Source organism: Lynx canadensis, chromosome B2, assembly GCF_007474595.2.
Source record: "Lynx canadensis isolate LIC74 chromosome B2, mLynCan4.pri.v2, whole genome shotgun sequence".
In the NCBI taxonomy this organism is placed as follows: domain Eukaryota; kingdom Metazoa; phylum Chordata; class Mammalia; order Carnivora; family Felidae; genus Lynx; species Lynx canadensis.
Window position 1 is genome coordinate 43,627,148 of NC_044307.1, and position 17,269 is coordinate 43,644,416.

Below are 17,269 nucleotides of genomic sequence, written 5' to 3' on the forward strand. Positions count from 1 at the left end.
ACCCACCAAGTAAAACAAAGAAAGGAACGAACAGAGATGGAGAAAGAGAGGAAAATTCCCCAACATGATTACTTAAATTCAAACTGCCCTAGAGTCTTTTATTCAAAAAGCCCATCTGGTCGCCTCTATTTGAAATACCGGCTTAGCGTCTTCAAATGTTCTGGGAGTTCCCTACTCCATGGATTTCCGGGAGGAGGACAGCCCCAGAGAAGGCTGCACATCACCTATCATGGTAGTTAATGAATTTGTACCTCCCTTTGACTACGGAAATAATACAGTTCCTGTAACTTTTCCCCTCAAAACCAAAGTCAGACATCTCTATTAAGACAGTGGTACAACATGCCCCAAATAAAACCTTCCCGCTAAAGGGCAACCAATCCAAATCAAACCAAACGAAAATAAAGCTAGCAAGCCCGGGCGCGCGCGCGCCTGTGTACCGACGAGTGTCAGTGTGTGCCTGTGCGACAGTGTGTGTCCGAGTGTACGTGAGTGGGTGTGCAAGGTAGAGGAGAGTAATGGACGTACTCTGGTCTCTCTCTTTTCGGAGGGGTAACGGCCGCTAGCTGCTGGGGAAGACTGGACCTTGTGCGCGCACGCGGCGCGGCGGTGCCCGGGGTTAGAGCTCTCCCCTGTGACGGAAAAGATAATTAAACATCGCACGCGCAGGAGACCGCTCAGTTCCTCGCTGCGCGTCCAGTTCAGCGCAAGAAGTGGGTTCTCTCGAACCCTCTCCGCGCCGGGGGTGGGGCCCGGAGGCCTTGCAGGCCAGGGGCGAGGAGTCGGTCAGGGAGGGGGTGTCATCGCGGGTGATGCAGAATGTGTCACCGGGCCGTGGGATGGCCGAGGAGGCGGGAGGGGCGCGGCGAGGAGGCTCGCGTCTGTGGGGGGATTTGGGGGAGAGGCGGGAACGTGGAGAGAAAACCGCGCACGAGGGAGGCGTGGAATAGTGAATGGAGGAAGAGAAGGTAACAATGCAGCCCCGGAGAGGAAGGGAGGAGCAGCGTCCCCTGAACCCCGTCCTTACCCCCGGGAGGGCCCACGCCTAACCGACCACCTCGAGCCCCCCACCTCCGCTCCAGCTGTTGGAGGCCTTTCTATCGCCGGCGCATCTCTTTAAAGTGCAATCCTCGTGTCCCAGACACATTACGATAGCCCTCCACGTTCCCTTTGCTCTTGAACTGGGCTCCACAGTCCGTGATGGGCACCAGGTCCCCTCTTGAGTGCCCACACGCCCTCGAAGCCCTGCCAGGCCCCTTCAAAGGCGCAGACCCCGAGCTCCCGTTCAGCAAGTGGACGCAAGGCTTTAAAAACCGGGAGGGAGGGTCGTGGTAGGTCGCTACCAGGGTGACATAGGCGTTTGCGCTGAGTGAGCAGTAAAAACGTCAATTAATGGGCACGTGAATTGTTTTAAATCAGATGGGGTGGGGGGGGAAGAGTGATGACTCAACCGTCTTTCTTCCTTAATACTCAAGAGGGGGAAGCGTTATCATTTTTCATTTATTTTATAAAATCACTTATTGTGGCGTCAGCTACCCTATTACGAATCTTTGAAACTTTGGCAACTAGGACTGTTTTTGCAAACACGTTTTCAGGCTTTGGGAGGTTTAAAGGAGTTTGACAGTAAGCAAGGAACGTAGCAATACACAACCAGGAGGGGAAATGGCCCCCTGTCCCCTTTTTGGGGGTGCAAGAGCCTCAAGCGGATTTCCCGGCTTCCGAGGGCGCCGCACATTGTTTTATTTGTTTTGAAGGTTCCGAGTTTGAGGCTGGTCGGAGACACCCACGTGCTTCTGACTCGCATCAGCGTAATGATCGCCTTAGCCAGAGTCGTGTCTATATAAACCACAAAAACCTAATCATTAGAAATCCCAGCCTCCAAAAACCACATTTTAGGTAAAACTGCCGCTTTTTTTCCGTGCTCCTTCATCCTCTCGACCGCAACTTTTTGGGGGATCCAAAGTCGCTTTTTTAACCCACATTGGGAAATAAATACATAAATAAATAGCCAATGAAGCATTTTGGATATTTTATTTTGTATTTTTATCTTTTGCCCCCCCCCCCCGGGAGTGGTGGGGAAGAAAGTTAAGGCGTTAGTCTTAGTTTTAGATGCAGAATAGACTTAATAAAAAATTGCAATTTACGGAAAACTGCTGGGGTTTTTCCCCAGCAAGGTTTTTTGCAATTTATTTTAATCATCCAACTGACAGTTTTCCAGTCGTTAAAAATAAACCTCATCCTTGTTCTCTAGGAACGACAAGTTTGAATATAGAAGGAAAAAGTGTCCAGCCACGCACTTGAGTTTCTAAAAACTATTTGACAAGTGTCCCCTCCACCCCAATTTTCTGTGTCACTTAAGACTAAAAGGCACCCAAACCCTGCAAAATCATTTTTTCCCTGGGAGCCGTTCCGGCAGAGGTGGGGGGTGGGGTGGGGGAAGGGTGAAGAGTGCCGAGAAGTCAGCACAGACGCTCAAGAATTTTCCTTCCTCCTCTCCTGAAGTTACAACGAAAAATAACGACAGTCAGTTCAGCCGGCCGCTCTGGCGTCTCCGCTTCAACTACGTGCGACCAAGAGGGGGTTCCTGGTCCTGGGTCGGGGGAGAAGCTAGAGGACGCGATCAGGCGAGATTCCCATCGACCAGGGCCGCCTCTCCGGCTTCGGAAGCTGCGCGCTGCGTACGGGGGCTCCTGCTCTTCGCCGGCGGGCGGCGGCAGCGGCTGCGATTCGCAGGCTCGAGATCCGTTGCCCCGAGATCCGCTGCCCGCGACTTACCTCCTGGCACCTCGACGAGCGAGGGTCAGGGGGAGCTTTGCAAATAGCAGGAGCGAGTGGATGGATGCAAGGAGGTGGCCGTAAGAAGGCCAGAAGAGGAAAAAGGAAAGGAAGGAGACGAGCCGGGGAGCCGGGGTGGCAGCCGCCGCGGGAGGAATCTGAGCGTGCGGCCGGCGCGGGGGGAGCGGAGGCCGCCGCGGAGGAGGCGGCGGCGGCGGCGGCAGCAGCGCGGGAGGGCGGGCGGGCGGCGGCGGCGGCGGCGGCGGCGCGGACGCCTGCAGCTGGGCAGCTGTGCGCGCGGCGCGGCGGTGGCGGGGAGCGCGCGGCTATGCTTGCCCCGGGGCTGGACTACTGAATCCACTCCGTTCCACCGCTGGACTCGACCTGGGAGGGGGCGCCAGCGCACCCAGGACGCGGTGCCCCAAGGGACCCCACTCCACTCTGCAAACTGAAGCCCCCTGCCTCCCCAGGCCACACACATCCCCGCGCCCGTTCTCAGCTGCCACCGCGGGCGTTCCAAAAGCTCCGGCAAGATCTGCACCTCCCGGGTCTCCCAACCCGCCAACCCGACTGCTCTGCATCGCCACCGCTGGCCCCCGTCAGACTCCTCCCGGCAGTCGGCTTCATCGAACTTGATTTCTCACCTCCTCGGCCCCATCACCTCCATCCCCTTTCCCCCCGTCTCGCCTCCACCCCCCCAATTTCCTCCTCCTCGCCCCTCATTTCCACCCTCCTCCCCCTCCCCCGGCCACTTCGCTAACTTGTGGCTGTTGTGATGCGTATTCCCGTAGATCCGAGCACCAGCCGGCGCTTCAGCCCTCCCTCCAGCAGCCTGCAGCCCGGCAAGATGAGCGACGTGAGCCCGGTGGTGGCTGCGCAACAACAGCAGCAGCAGCAGCAGCAGCAGCAGCAGCAACAGCAACAGCAGCAGCAGCAGCAACAGCAGCAGGAGGCGGCGGCGGCGGCGGCGGCGGCGGCGGCGGCAGCGGCGGCCGCCGTGCCCCGGTTGCGGCCGCCGCACGACAACCGCACCATGGTGGAGATCATCGCTGACCACCCGGCCGAGCTCGTCCGCACCGACAGCCCCAACTTCCTGTGCTCTGTGCTGCCCTCGCACTGGCGATGCAACAAGACCCTGCCCGTGGCCTTCAAGGTAAGCTGCGGCCACCCCCCGCCCCCGGCCGAGCGCCGTGGGACCTGCCGGCCGGCGTCCCCATACCCGCGGGTCCCGGGGCCCGGACGGCCTCTGAGTCCTCCTACCTTGGTGGCTCTGACCCGAGAGACCCCCGACTGGCTCTCCTCCTCCGGATCCCTCGGCGGGCTCCGGGCGCATGACCCCGCTCAGATCCTTCCCTCACCCACCTGTGCCGGCAGCCACCACCTGGGCCCTTGACCCCCTTATCCTTTCATTACCCCTCGTTCTAACCCACTCCTCTGAGCCGTCTCCCCTCCTCGTAGGAGCCCCTAGGTGCCCACTCTTGGCGCTGCCACCCCGGCTTATTCCACCCCGCCCCCATTCCCCAGGGGTGAGGAGCCCCGGCCTCCTCCCACGGGACTCCCGAGTCCACCGCGCTGGGCAGCCCACCCTCCCGACACCGCGGGCTGCCCGCGCCGCCCTCCCCGGGGTCCCGCGCGCCACTACCCTGTCCTGTCCCAGCCGGACGCCACTCCGCCCGGCTTGGCGCCCCCTTCTCTAACCCGCGTGAGCCTCAGCGGCCGCGGCCCCTCCCGGACTCGTGGGCCAGTGTTCGTGGGGTGCCGGCGCCGGGCGTTCGCGTCCGGGGCGGGGCGCCGGGTGCCGGCTGCAGCGCGTGGGCCGCATGACCGGTGTCCAAGAGGGTCCCTGGCGAACCTAGGGACTCTGGGAGCGAGTGAGGGGGAGGCAGGACGGGGGCGTTTGCTCGGCTCGCAGACCCGCGCGAGTTCCCGTTACCGGGAGGAAGGCGGGGCCGCCAGGGTCGCCGCGCGCCCCGAGGCGGGAGAGCCCCGGGGTCCCGCGCGCTGGACCCTCGAGTGCGGGGAGGAGGCCAATGGAGGGGGCGGGGGCTCGGGCCGCCTCTGGGAGTCTGGACCCAGCTCCCCGCCTCGCCCCACCTGGGAGGGATGAGGGAAACCCGTGAAATGCCTTTGGCTCGCTCGCTTGGAAAACGGAGGTGAAAGTTTGCGGATTTCTCTTACTGGTACTTTTAAAGGACCTAAATCTCAAAGGGCCCTTCTGTTTCTGAAAGGTCGTGGGAGGCTCCGGCGGGTGGCCAGGGCGCGGAGGAGCGACCCCCGAGGCCTGAGAGCGCTCCCGGGGCGCCCGCGGCCTCCTCCGCCCGCCCCGCCGACCCGTTAGTTGGAGGGCGGGTGTCTGCAGCCGGAGCGGCAGGCAGCGGCTAGGCAGGTTGAGGGTGCAGGGTCCGAAGCCTCTCGCAGCAGTCGGATGGTTCTCCATGAGGCGGTCTAGGTTTCCCGGGACGGCCTTCGCCAGGGGGAGACGCGGAGCCCCCAGGGCCCGGCACGCACCGGGTTGATGGGGAAACGGTGAAACCGGGCAGTCCACACTCGCGGGACTGGACGCCCGAGATGGAGGGGGCGGTGAGCCAGACAGGGAGGAGAGCACTCCCAGGAAGACGCTTCCGGCCCTGTCTAGCCTCTGAACTTGGGAAGGTGGGCCTGGGTCCCTGGGTTTTGGGATCTGTGGAGATCAGGGTAAGCAAGGCCTGGGGGGCCGGGGGGTAGTGAGGAATCGTGCCAGCCCCGCCACTGTGCACCCTGGGGCCAAACTCCCACAGGCCACTGGCAGTTCCCAGTTGTGGATCACCCCCCTCCCGCCGCCGCCCCACGCACCAATTCAGATTCCGTGTGTGGGTGGGGTGGAAAGGAAGAGGAGTCCAGGTCAATTAGAGCTGGTTATCTAGATGGGTCTTACATCAGAACAGAAATCAGAATGAATTGTTAAGGAAAGGGGATGTTGCATTCTGGGGCAAGTTTCATTTTGCAGTTGGTTCAAGAAATTGTGTGTGTGTGTTTACCGTTCCATTTCTCCCTTTATAAACCACCCATTTTGTAGGTTAATGTTTTCCTCCTTGAAATATGAAAAGCTCAGAATGTATGTGAATTGTAGAAATTCGAATTTCCATAACAAGAGATGTCTTTTACAACATTCATCGTCCACAGGCCCAGAATGTTCTAATTCGCCTTAAGCGAAGAGTGGAAATTTGTTTCCCCCCCCCCCCCCCCCACCCCCGCCAAACCCCTAAAAACACAAACAAAAAACCTGGATGAAAACAGCAAGTACAAATAAGTAGATATTTTGTCCCTAAATGCCACGTCAGGCATTCAAAATCAAGATATATGAAAATAGATGGGTAGGTACTTACATTTTAAAAAATCTCGTTTAGGTGTTACGATATTCTGCATTCCGTTTTTTCTGCTAAACATGTTCAATGTATAACTGTCTTGAACTATTTTCCTACATTTATGGTCCTGAGTTGATTTTGAGCCTTGGTATTTTGGATAGAAATGATCTTCTTGGTAGAACGCAATGAATTTGCATGGAACTTGACAGAATGCAATGTCGTTTGAGCTATTCTCAGATATTTTGGTTATTTTTAGGTTTTCTCATTACCACCCTTTAAAAATGATTTTGAAAATAAATTGTTTTCTTTGCTACTAATCATCCTATTGTTAATTACAGAGCAGTTTTACTTCTGACCTGTAAGCAAAACCATAGATTATACATGACCATATTAAATTGAGTATTTTAATTCGTATTGATTGAAAAATAAATTGAGTTAACTTAAGACCTAATTCGCTGTGTTCTCCAACCTCCATACCTGTATTTAACAAAATTTAGACAGAGGGTGATGTCTGAGATCCACTCAGTATACAAGTTTTGTCTCTGCTGAGAAAGATGTGTAGAGATTTGGAACATCCAGATTTTGACATTTTTTATTGTTTTCATCTGAATGTTAGTAAAAACGATCTCCCTTTACCTTTCTTTTAAGATAAAAGCCTGAGATCAGTAGACTTTCCACACCCTTGTAACGTAATCAAATACATCTGCAATGAAGAAATAATATGAAGAAGTCTCAGTTTTAAAAGTGGTGACCGCAATTTGGCTATCATATTTAGCGCTGTGTACAAAGTTATTGTGTTGTTGGGTAGATAGTAGGTAGGTAAATATACCTAAAAAACACATACAGAACTTAATTGTTGAGAAATCTGGTATTCCAATTAATATATATATTGAGCCCATATTTTATATCTGTGACACTGCACTCAGCACTATAGAGAATCAGAAATGAGTTCAGTACATGGTATTTTGATGTGTTAATTTAAAATGATGCTTCAAAATGATATTGACAGTGTATTATATTAAGACATAAGTAACATATTAGTGTCGTTCATCTGATCTTGTTTTGGGATTATGCAAGAATACGTAATGATTTGTTTATATGCAGCATGTAAAACTGCAAAGACAACTAGTATGTTTTAAAATATGCAAAGTTGTTTATTTGTATTATATTTTTAACAAAGTTCTGCAGTTTTGTAATGTTCAGTCCTTCCAGGTGTCAAGGAAATGGAAATAAATATTTTTAACATTTCTTTCAGGTGTATCTCACTGAACGCTTAAAATAGTTAAGGGATACTATTAGAGGATCCCAGGCCCTTTCTGTCCTAGATAATTCTAGCGACCAAAAAAAGAAAAAAAGAAAAAAAAAGAAAAAAAAAAAGCTTGCAAATTCAGTTCATTAGCTAATGGTCTGGTAGAAATAGTGGAGAGAACATGTCAGCCTTATATCCAGTAGCACCCTTACAGTCAGAGGTCTGTCAGCATTTCCACCATGAAGCCTGGTGTTCAGGGTTTATAATTCAGTTGCTTTAAATAGCTTCAAGCTGAAACACTATGCAGAAATTTTAAGTCCAGATGTATATTTTAAAACTAAAAATGGTGCAAGGCTATTGTGCTGTTTTAAGTTAGGGAACACTGGGCTGTATACTTACCAGTATCATATGTTTTTCTGGCAACGTTAAAGAAAGAAAACACATTTTTAGTTATATGATCTATTGCTCATAGTTAATTCTATATGTTTAATGATAACCTTTCAGTATTTGTCATAAGTAGAGTTTCAAAATGATGGAGCAATTTCTATTTGAAAATAATTTTTTTCAACCTCGTTGGCCATTTTTCTCTTCAAAAACAAGTATGCAGCTAATAAATAGTTGACATCAGGGAGTTGTATTTTCCTAAGGTATATAATGATTAGGCTTTCTGTTTGTATCTTTATGAATGTGATTATACCTAAACAAAGGAGAACAGATTATTAAATCTTTTAAAACTTGGTTAAGTCAACTATGCATTATTAAGTAGAATTATGTAAATTATGATAGATTTCAAGTTGTGTGAGGACAGATGCATTTCTTGTGTTCTGCCTTTAGATGCAATATGAATTAAAGTTTAAAATTTTAGGACTGAATATATGAAAGGTAATTGAAACAAATAATTTTAGGAGGAAAATACATTTTTAAAAAATTTTAAGGAAACTTCTATTTGGAAACAGGCATGGTTAAGATATCTTTCATTATTTTCTCCCCTTTAGCATTGCTGTGTGTCTCCTTTCAAAATGCCAGAACATTCATTGTTAGATGATCTAAACCAGTTTGAAACATGGCCCATAAATTCCTAGCTTGTACTGATATAATTTCCATCAAATTTTTCTTTGACATATATTTTTTAAATTATGAAATGGTATTTTATATTGCATTTATTTTTTCTCTACAATTCAGTCAGGTTTTCCTGAATTCTAGGTTAAATTCTAAATATTCACTATAACATTTGTGAAACGTTTTACTAGTTTAAAGTTATCTTTAAATAATTGCCATAAGAATTAAAGTTTTCCATTTTGCAGTTGCTCCCTTACAGCTTTTGATTCCAAAGAAAGATTTGATCAGACTTTATCTTGAAAAATAATTATATTTCAATTTTGCTGCAGGTACAATGTGCCAAATGATATTGGTCTGTTAAGAGCAATTGATTGGTTAAAACTAGACTTTTGTCCATGGAAATGTCATAGGCAATTTTAATTTCCATGCAAAAATACCACAAAAACAATTTTAAGGGCCTGAGGTAATTCTCTATTGCTGCTTTTTTAGGGTAATTCACAGATTTAGTCATAAGGAGTCTCATATAAAATTTCAGTAGCTTCTAGAGTTAAGTATCCTTTTACTTTATTTTGTACCAGCTTCGTATCATATGGTTTAAATGCTAGTTATAGTGAGGTGTGCTAAATAAAGGAACTTTTTTCTCTGTTCTAAAATGTCAGGACACAAAATTACTTCCCTCTTCTCCCTGAAGTTTCTTGACTTTGTAGACTTTATATTTTAAAAACACCTAGAAATGTAATTGTCAAGATTTCATCACAAACTGTTCTTTGCAGAACGGATCTTTTGTGTTGGGTAGTATGGAAACAAATTTTAATGTGTGCTTACTCCTAACCAGTTAAAGAGCGATTTTTGACTGCTCTCTACCCCTTAAAATGTTTTCCATTGCTTGGGTTTGGTACAGATGAAATGTGTAAAAATTTCTTGATTCTTTTGGTTTTCTTTTAGATAAACACAGTTGAGAATCTCTAAGGGAAACTTTTTAGCTTCAGAGATCTACTTTTTCTTTTAAAACCCTCTGACATATAATTATACTTCTGATTGATATAAAGTCAAATACAGTACTCCCTCCCTCTTTTCTTTCCTCAGAAAAACATTAGGCATCAGATTTGGTAGAGTGAATCGTAGAAAAACCCCCAATATATTTAGCCATTAAAACAGAGTTCAGCCATAACAGGAAAAGTTGTCACCACATTGTTGTGAGCATTTCATTTTTAGGCCAAGTTCTAAGCCTCATAGAAGACTCACACAATCTGTGATTACCTTTTTGTTTTGTTATTAAGTGGAATACGTAAAACATACCAATATTTAACGTGGTCATTATTTTGCTTAAGCAAAGAAAAGTGGATTTGTGTATTTCACTCTTAGGGATCTTTTCTTTCATATTTTTCCATATTGAATCAATTTTCCTTTTCTTCTAAGTAAAAAAAAGTCCATTATGTTAAAAATATGCAGTAAAATAATAATGTCCCAGAACTCTTGAAAATCTTTATATTGGGGCAGATTTCTTTCTTTCTTTTTTTTTAAATTTAGCCAGACAGAAGTGAAACCCATCAGCAGCCATCTTCTATCTCTCAACAACACCAAAAACAAAAAAAAACCAAAAAACCAAACACAACACACAAAACAAACGTTTCAGGACATGAAGTAGAGAATTACATGTCCAGTTGAATGCTTTCGGGATGCTTATAAGTGAAAGCCCATGTTTAGCACACAGCAGACTTGGAACTGAAGTGAGCCTCCTCATTTTACAAAAAGAACATCATTACAATTACACTCTACTTATATAGTATATTCTATATTATGTAGACTTGAAAATATTATTTCTAATTTATATTGGAAAACTGTGGTTCCTGGAGATGAAATTATTTGTGTGACATCATAGCAGATGTATAAGAGAGGTGAGAAAAAACAGCGGCCTCTTGATTTTAGGTGCATTCATTTTTTTCCGAGCAGTACAAACCTTTCTGCCTTCGTTAGTATGCTTACTGGTTCCATATTTACTTTGACATCAAAAGCCACACAGCAGGTGCTAAAACGCGATATGCTGAGTGTAAAAAATGTCAAACTTTCAGATGAATACTGGCCAAACATGATCAGTTGTTTCAGTGTCTTCAAATGTTCACATTTTTGGCCTTGTGAATTCAAAAAAATTGAAAAGCATATTGTGTCCAGTAGGAGTACAGCATTACCTCTATTCCATAGCCCCTTGAGACATTAGATCAAGGGTGCAAGGAGGAAATCATGTCCTCGAGGGACTGGCCCCTGACCTGGGAGATTTCTCAGACTGAACAGAGTAACCAGGAGGATAGTCAGCAATTCCCTCTTCTCTAGGACAGAAAAAGTTGTCAGAAAACTAGTTTGATTGCAAGAGCATGTTGCTGTTACCGGGAGATGCTGACTCAGCCTTTAACTGGTTCTCTCTCTTAGAGTGTTAGCTAGGAGCCTCACAGACTATTTGCTGTGGGAGGTGGTGCCCTTCATGGAACCTTTTCATCAGTTTCTTTCAAAAGAATTTACCAAACACTTACTATGTGCCAGGTAATGTTTGGGCACTGGGCATTTGGTGGTGAGCAAGACTGATGAAGGCCCTTCCCTCATGTAGTTTCCAGTGTATAATCTGGTTTCCTAGGAGTGAGTCTCACCGCTTTGGTCTAGTATATCACAAGGATTAGGTAGATCACTAATATATGTACATGGAAATGAGGATCATTTGAGTGCAGCGGGGTGCTGTGGAAGTGGGCTCTAGAGGTAAGGCTATAGGATTTTAAGCTGAATAATGAAGTGTTAAAGAGGGAATGGAATTGAGAAACAGCCTAAGAGAAAAGCAAGGGAAAAAAAAAAAAAAAAATATATATATATATATATATATATAGACAACTTTTTTGCGTGGTTGGTTGTTTGCCTGGCCAGAATAGAGGCTGTGTAGGAGAGGAGGACTGGGATGGGGGTCATGGGTGGGGAGAACTCAGCCCTAAAGCGTAGTTACGGTGTCTGTTTTATCACACTATAAAAAAGTTGCTTTAATGAGAGTATTTACAAATTGCATTGGGAGCATGGAATTAAATGCTTAGGTTTGCCTTGTGGAAATCTCGACAAAGGAGAGGGCCAGCACGAGGCGCAGAAGGGTCAGTGGGATATTTGCCAGACAGGCGAGTGCACATGGGTGTTATTATCAGAGACTGATGGGCTACCTTAGCTGGAGCCATTGCCTAGTAACCACAAGGGCATCTGGAAGCTGAATGAGGAAGAGGCGGAAATAATCTGAATGTAGGATCCTGGAAGTTAGTGGAGAGAGAGGATATTATCGAGGGGCAGGGGGTGGGTAATGGATCAAGAATAGTGTGTCTATGTGACAGTGCAGCCTGTGCAGCCTGTCTCCCCCAGCGGCATTCCCTTACCAGGCTTCTTGTTAAACAGGGGCGCCTGTTTGCGAGTCAGCTGACCTTGGTTGCCAGTGTGATCCCTAGCCCTGGAGCGGTGCAAATGTTTATTGACCTCAAAGACCGATTGTCTGGATCCTTCCTTGACTGAGTTCATCTGTTGCAGGTTAGCTGTTGAAGGTGAAGGAGGCATCTGTGTCATTCCAAAATGGCAGATGGGACAAGACAGAATCAAGTTTGGCCAAGGGTGTATTTTGGATCTGTACCACTCATTTGTCAGTGACCGTTTTCGTCCTCGTTATGTACCTTTTATTCTGCACCTAGACTTTAAGTTTCTTGATGGCTTTGTCTGTATCTAACCCCGGAGTGGGCATTCAGTAATTATTTGCAGTGTGATTAACAGCTGAATATGTAGCCCAAAGTAAGGAGATGAAACGTAGTGCTGGATACCCCACCATATTTAGGCTTCCATATAGCCGGGAACTCTGAGATTTCATCCGAATGTCTTCTCCCATAGAGCTGACCAGACTTTCTTTTTTTAGCCTGTGATCTGGATGAGACCACACCTCGGGGCGCTCCAGGCTGCAGACAGGCGGTGCCTTAATATGTACAATGCAATCTGCAGATGGGGCATCAGCCTTCCTTCTGTGGCATAATTCCTATGGACAACCTAACATGGGGATTTAATAAAAATGTACATGTATTCTGTGAAGAATCCAGCAACAAATGAAGGAAACTTTTGCTGCCTTTGAAATGGGTGGACCCTGAAACGTTGGTCTGTTTGAAGTGGCATCCTGACCCGTATGCAGATGCTTCATTCCTGTCTGCCATTACTGGACTGGAGCACTAAATCCTGATAAGACACATCATTTACAGTGGGAATATAGTCTCAACATCATTTACACTGGGAATATAGTCTCAGTTTTGAAGCTTTTCTGATGTGCCATTATTGCCGCTGTGTTTCCTGTTTTATGTAGGTGGTGGCCCTGGGAGAGGTACCAGATGGAACTGTGGTTACCGTCATGGCGGGCAACGACGAAAATTATTCTGCCGAGCTCCGAAATGCCTCTGCTGTTATGAAAAACCAAGTAGCGAGGTTCAACGATCTGAGATTTGTGGGCCGGAGTGGAAGAGGTAGGTCTCTGATTTTTAATATTGATAGTGGAATAAACACATTAGGATCTTCTGAGGAAATGTAGGCTAGTGTGTATACAAATCAGCACCTTCTTCTGCTGAATAGAATTACTGAAGGTTTTATTTAAGTATGTCCAGATGAAGTTGAGTGTGTTTTTGAGTACTCAGGCCTTTTTCATTTGTTTTATGATATTGAAAATTCAAACAGTGTTTTCACAAAAACTGGTCCCTAATTCCACTGGGCGTGAGCACATTAGGTGGAGAGAACAGTTGGAGGTTTAAGTTCTGAATTATGAGATGCCAAATGGCTGAATAAATTGAGTGGCAGAGAAGAAAGAAAAAAGAATGCGATGGATCAATTTCCTGATAGTATCAATTTTGTTGTAAGTCGTAGCAAGGACAGCCGGCCTAATGTTCTTCACTTATCTATCACGTTACCTCCCTATGATTTAACTTACTCTTGTAATAAGATTCTATTTAAAAAAAATCATAGTTTTTTACAGAAGCCTGTACAGAATGATGTGTTACGCATGCTAGAATGACCGTATAGAGTTGCCCAGACACATGAGTGATTAAGACTAAATAATTCCCACATTATTTGAGGGTCTCCCCCAGCCGCATCCATATTCAAATATTGGGAGTCCTTAAAAAGATTATAAAATAGAAAACAAGGGGGATTAATGTTTTAGAAAATAGTCTCTAAGGAGACCAACATTTTGCCTTTTATTTTTCCCGTGGAGAGAATTTTAATAGTCCTTCATGAGAAGTATTCTGTTCATTTATGTATTTACTGAATCTAATATTTCCATTTTAAGTGTTTCGATACGAAGAGAGAAAATAGACCACTTTAGGACTGAGGTGAAATAAATTATAACGACCTATGGAAGGACTTCTACCCAGGTTTGAATTAGGAAATAAGAAGCATCAATTTTTAAGCCATGTCCGATAATTGCTCTTTAGTTTGGATCAGATGTCATATTATTACCATTGTAAAAACTTGATAAGGGAAATTCAAGCAAGGCTGTTTCCGATGAGTAGTTTTAGTTTACTTTCTAGGAACAGGGCCAAGAAGCTGTACTTTTTAACTTAAAAAAAAAAATGATGCATGCTAATGAGATACTGTCACTGAAAGGTTGTTTGAAATAAAATGAGGCTCAGAACCTCTGGTCGACTCAAAACTAAAGGGGTTATCTCTGCATCAGGTTTAGTTTACTTTCATTAAAAGAAAAAAAGACACATCCTATCTCACTGTTGACTGATTGGGTGTCAAGTGTATATTCTTTTTTATTTTTTTTTTTCTGTTAACTGGTACAGGTCCACAGTACAATAAAAGTTTCTCTTTTTTCTAGTAGGAATCAAGAACAATTTGAACATGATGATTTACCTGCATGGTCTGAATTGCATCTTTCTTCTTATGTAACCTTATTTTGTTTTTAATTAGAGTAATGAATTTCTGTATGTAAAAGACTGGACACTATACCTTACAGATTCAAGCTAGTGTTTCCATTTACCTTACCTTTGTATTACATAGATGCTGCATGACTTTTCTCTGATCAATTTGAGTAGAAACTATGGCAAAGTGATAGTGTACTTTGTAAACCCTCAACATATTTATTTAAGAAACTTCAAAGAGAAACAAAGGGTGTGCACTGTTTTACTATATTGGCTTTCTGAGTTTTGGCTGGTTTCCCAAATAGCAATTTTTATATTTAAAAAAAAAAAAAGACAGACTTAACTGCTTGCAGACTTTTCACGCATGGAAGATGAAGAAAGCTTCTTTTGATGAAGTGTAATTATGTCCAAACAGAGCTGACCCCCTCCCCCTATATTTCTTATGATCTTAACTGAAGAAAGTAGGATTTTTCCTTTGAAGCAGCCGGGACTTGGTGGAGGATCTGAAATGCTACAGTCTGTTGCCAGAGGCAGGATGGAGAAATTGGTCCAGACTTGTCTTCGAGACTTAGATTGGGGGTTGGGGGGGGGGGAGCGTGTGGAGAGAGAAAGAAAAATTGATTTATCACTAATAATAGATTTTTATATCATGGCATGAACGTTATGTGAAAGGAAACAGTAATATCAAACTAAAATGAAGAGGAAAAAAAGATAGCATTGATAAGGGATACCATTCTTTGAAAAAAAAAAAAAAAAAGGGTCAGTGTTTCAGTGGCAGGAAACCCTTTAACCTGCCTGTGTACCTGACCTGCTTTCTAAAAAAACTCTTTCCGGCTTCCTCTTTGATTTTCACACTTCTGCATTCCTCCTCAGTTAGGAAGTCTGGATCATCATCACGATGAAGATGAAAATACCATTGTATTTTTTTCCCCCCAGCCATTTAAAATTTCTCTTTTGAGTAGCCTTAAAAAACGACAACCAGCAAGTTTCTTGAATGTTAACACTTTTTCTTTTCTTTTCAGTGGTAGAGATATAAATTCTCAGAAATCGAAACACAGTTTTTAGATTTATAAGGGAGGCACTTCACTACTGACTTTGACATTATGGGTTCTCAGCTGACTTTTGAAAGTACTTTGAATTAACAGTAGAGCATCAGTGACACTTGTATTAAGTTAGGAGTGGCTTAAGGTTTTTAGTTGTCTTTTCCTTTTTTCTCCTTTATATTTTCAACGGAAGTCTGTGTTCGCTATTGAAACAGAAATATTTAGTCCTTAAGTTTTCTTGGTGTGCTTCTTCACTTTCCTATCAAACATGCTGCTTTCAGTTTACAAGCATTTGTAAGTACCTGCACTGTGCAGAGCAGGGCACTCTATCAATCTAAGATGTAATCCTTGCTTGAAGTCTTCCCCTATTGACTGTTCCTCATAGCCTCTCAGGCTAGGTTAGAATTGTCTTTCAATGACAGGTCCGATGTTTATCTCAAAAAATAATATGTCTTAAGGACATAATAATTTGGAAGTAGTTCCTAGGTGAAGCCAAGGATGGTAACTCAGTTGTCTCATGAGCTAGCTCCCTAACTAGGAGCCTGCATTTTTTAAACAGAAGCCTGAATTTTTTTTTTTTTTTTATCACTTATGGAAAGTGACAAGCAGTGGAATTTGGTAAAAGCTTTTTTCAAAAATTTTCTGAAAATGTAAGTAAATCGTGAATACTCCTGTAAACATTTGATTTAGGAAATTGGTTATTACTTTTAAGGTGAAAAACCAGTTGCTTCGTTGGGTGGTAGTTTCTGGAAGTTTCTTGAACATGACGTTCATGTTCCTTCTGAATGGGCAATAAGAGGTAGAAGGGACCTCCTTGATTTTTATTTCCGTTGGTAAAGTACATCTTGTTCCTCAGGATTTGATTTAGCAGATTGTAGTCGTACTTAAATGCTTGTTTCTCCCCCCTGCCCCCAAACCCACCTGTTTTGAAAAAGAAATGTTTACTGGTAATGCGTTGAACATTTAGATGCTTCATACTCACAGAATGAATTTTATAATTGGCTTTTGTTCTTACGCAAGGTGTTTGAATTTGGGAGGAGCACCGATGACTTTTAATAGTCTAAGTAAGATGTGAAAGTCTCAAATAGAAGTATTCCCAGAACCAGTTTTTGACAAATTCACGGACTGTACTGCTAGCAAGTTACTTACCCTCATTAAGGACAATCGAGACCTATACACCCTTGATTTATTAAGATTCACGACATGGATGGCAACTGCCTTCCAAGCACTGTCCTTGGAGGATTGCAGTCCTGGCTCATGGACCATTAATCCGACCCAGGATGTCATCTTCTAGGGTTTAATATAAATTGACTTTCAATCTAGGGAAACAGCCCATTCACTCCTCCAGATCTCTACATTGCTTTGAGGTCTTGATCTGGATCCGGTGGCTTCCTGGTCAACATTCTAATCTCCAATTCTATAGATTCTGAGCTTTTTGTAATTAGCTTAGACTCCCAGCTGCCTTTTTCTTCCAGCCAGCCTGAATGTTTATAATAAATCCTCTGGTCCCTACCCAGACAACTGCATTTCTTAAACCCATGTAACATTCGATCTATAATGGATGAAACATGATAGATCAGTGATACTTACAGAATTAATGCTTTCATCATCCTGGCTGAGATACTACATTAGTGGATTTATATTTACTGTTTCTTGGTCTTATAGAGCTTATTGGGACATGTGTAGAAATAAATTATCGAATTCATTGTTTAGGATGTTCTCTGACAAAGAAGAACACTGATTTTAAACTCTGGAAGACCTGGGTTCAGACCCTGATTTTTTTCTTCTTATTAGTTGTGTGGTTGAATTACTAAGCCTCCCTGGGCTTTGGTTTCCTCATTTGTGAAATGGGGGTGATGAACCTAACTGGATACGATTAAAATGAGATAATGTAAT

General features: G+C 44.7%; 1 protein-coding gene across 2 annotated transcripts in view; it reads left to right on the forward strand.

Annotated features, from left to right (window-relative positions):
- The first annotated feature begins 3,057 nt into the window (after positions 1–3,057).
- Positions 3,058–17,269, forward strand: part of RUNX2 (RUNX family transcription factor 2) — a 129,277-nt gene continuing 115,065 nt past the window's right edge. Inside the window, exons 1-2 of one of the 2 annotated variants that reach the window (XM_030315628.1) lie at positions 3,058–3,925; positions 12,782–12,938. In XM_030315628.1, the coding sequence (XP_030171488.1) occupies positions 3,548–3,925; positions 12,782–12,938 (535 nt within the window). In that variant the 5' untranslated portion in view covers positions 3,058–3,547. The remainder of the gene's footprint in view (positions 3,926–12,781; positions 12,939–17,269) is intronic. The other variant, XM_030315629.1, reaches the window with a different exon arrangement.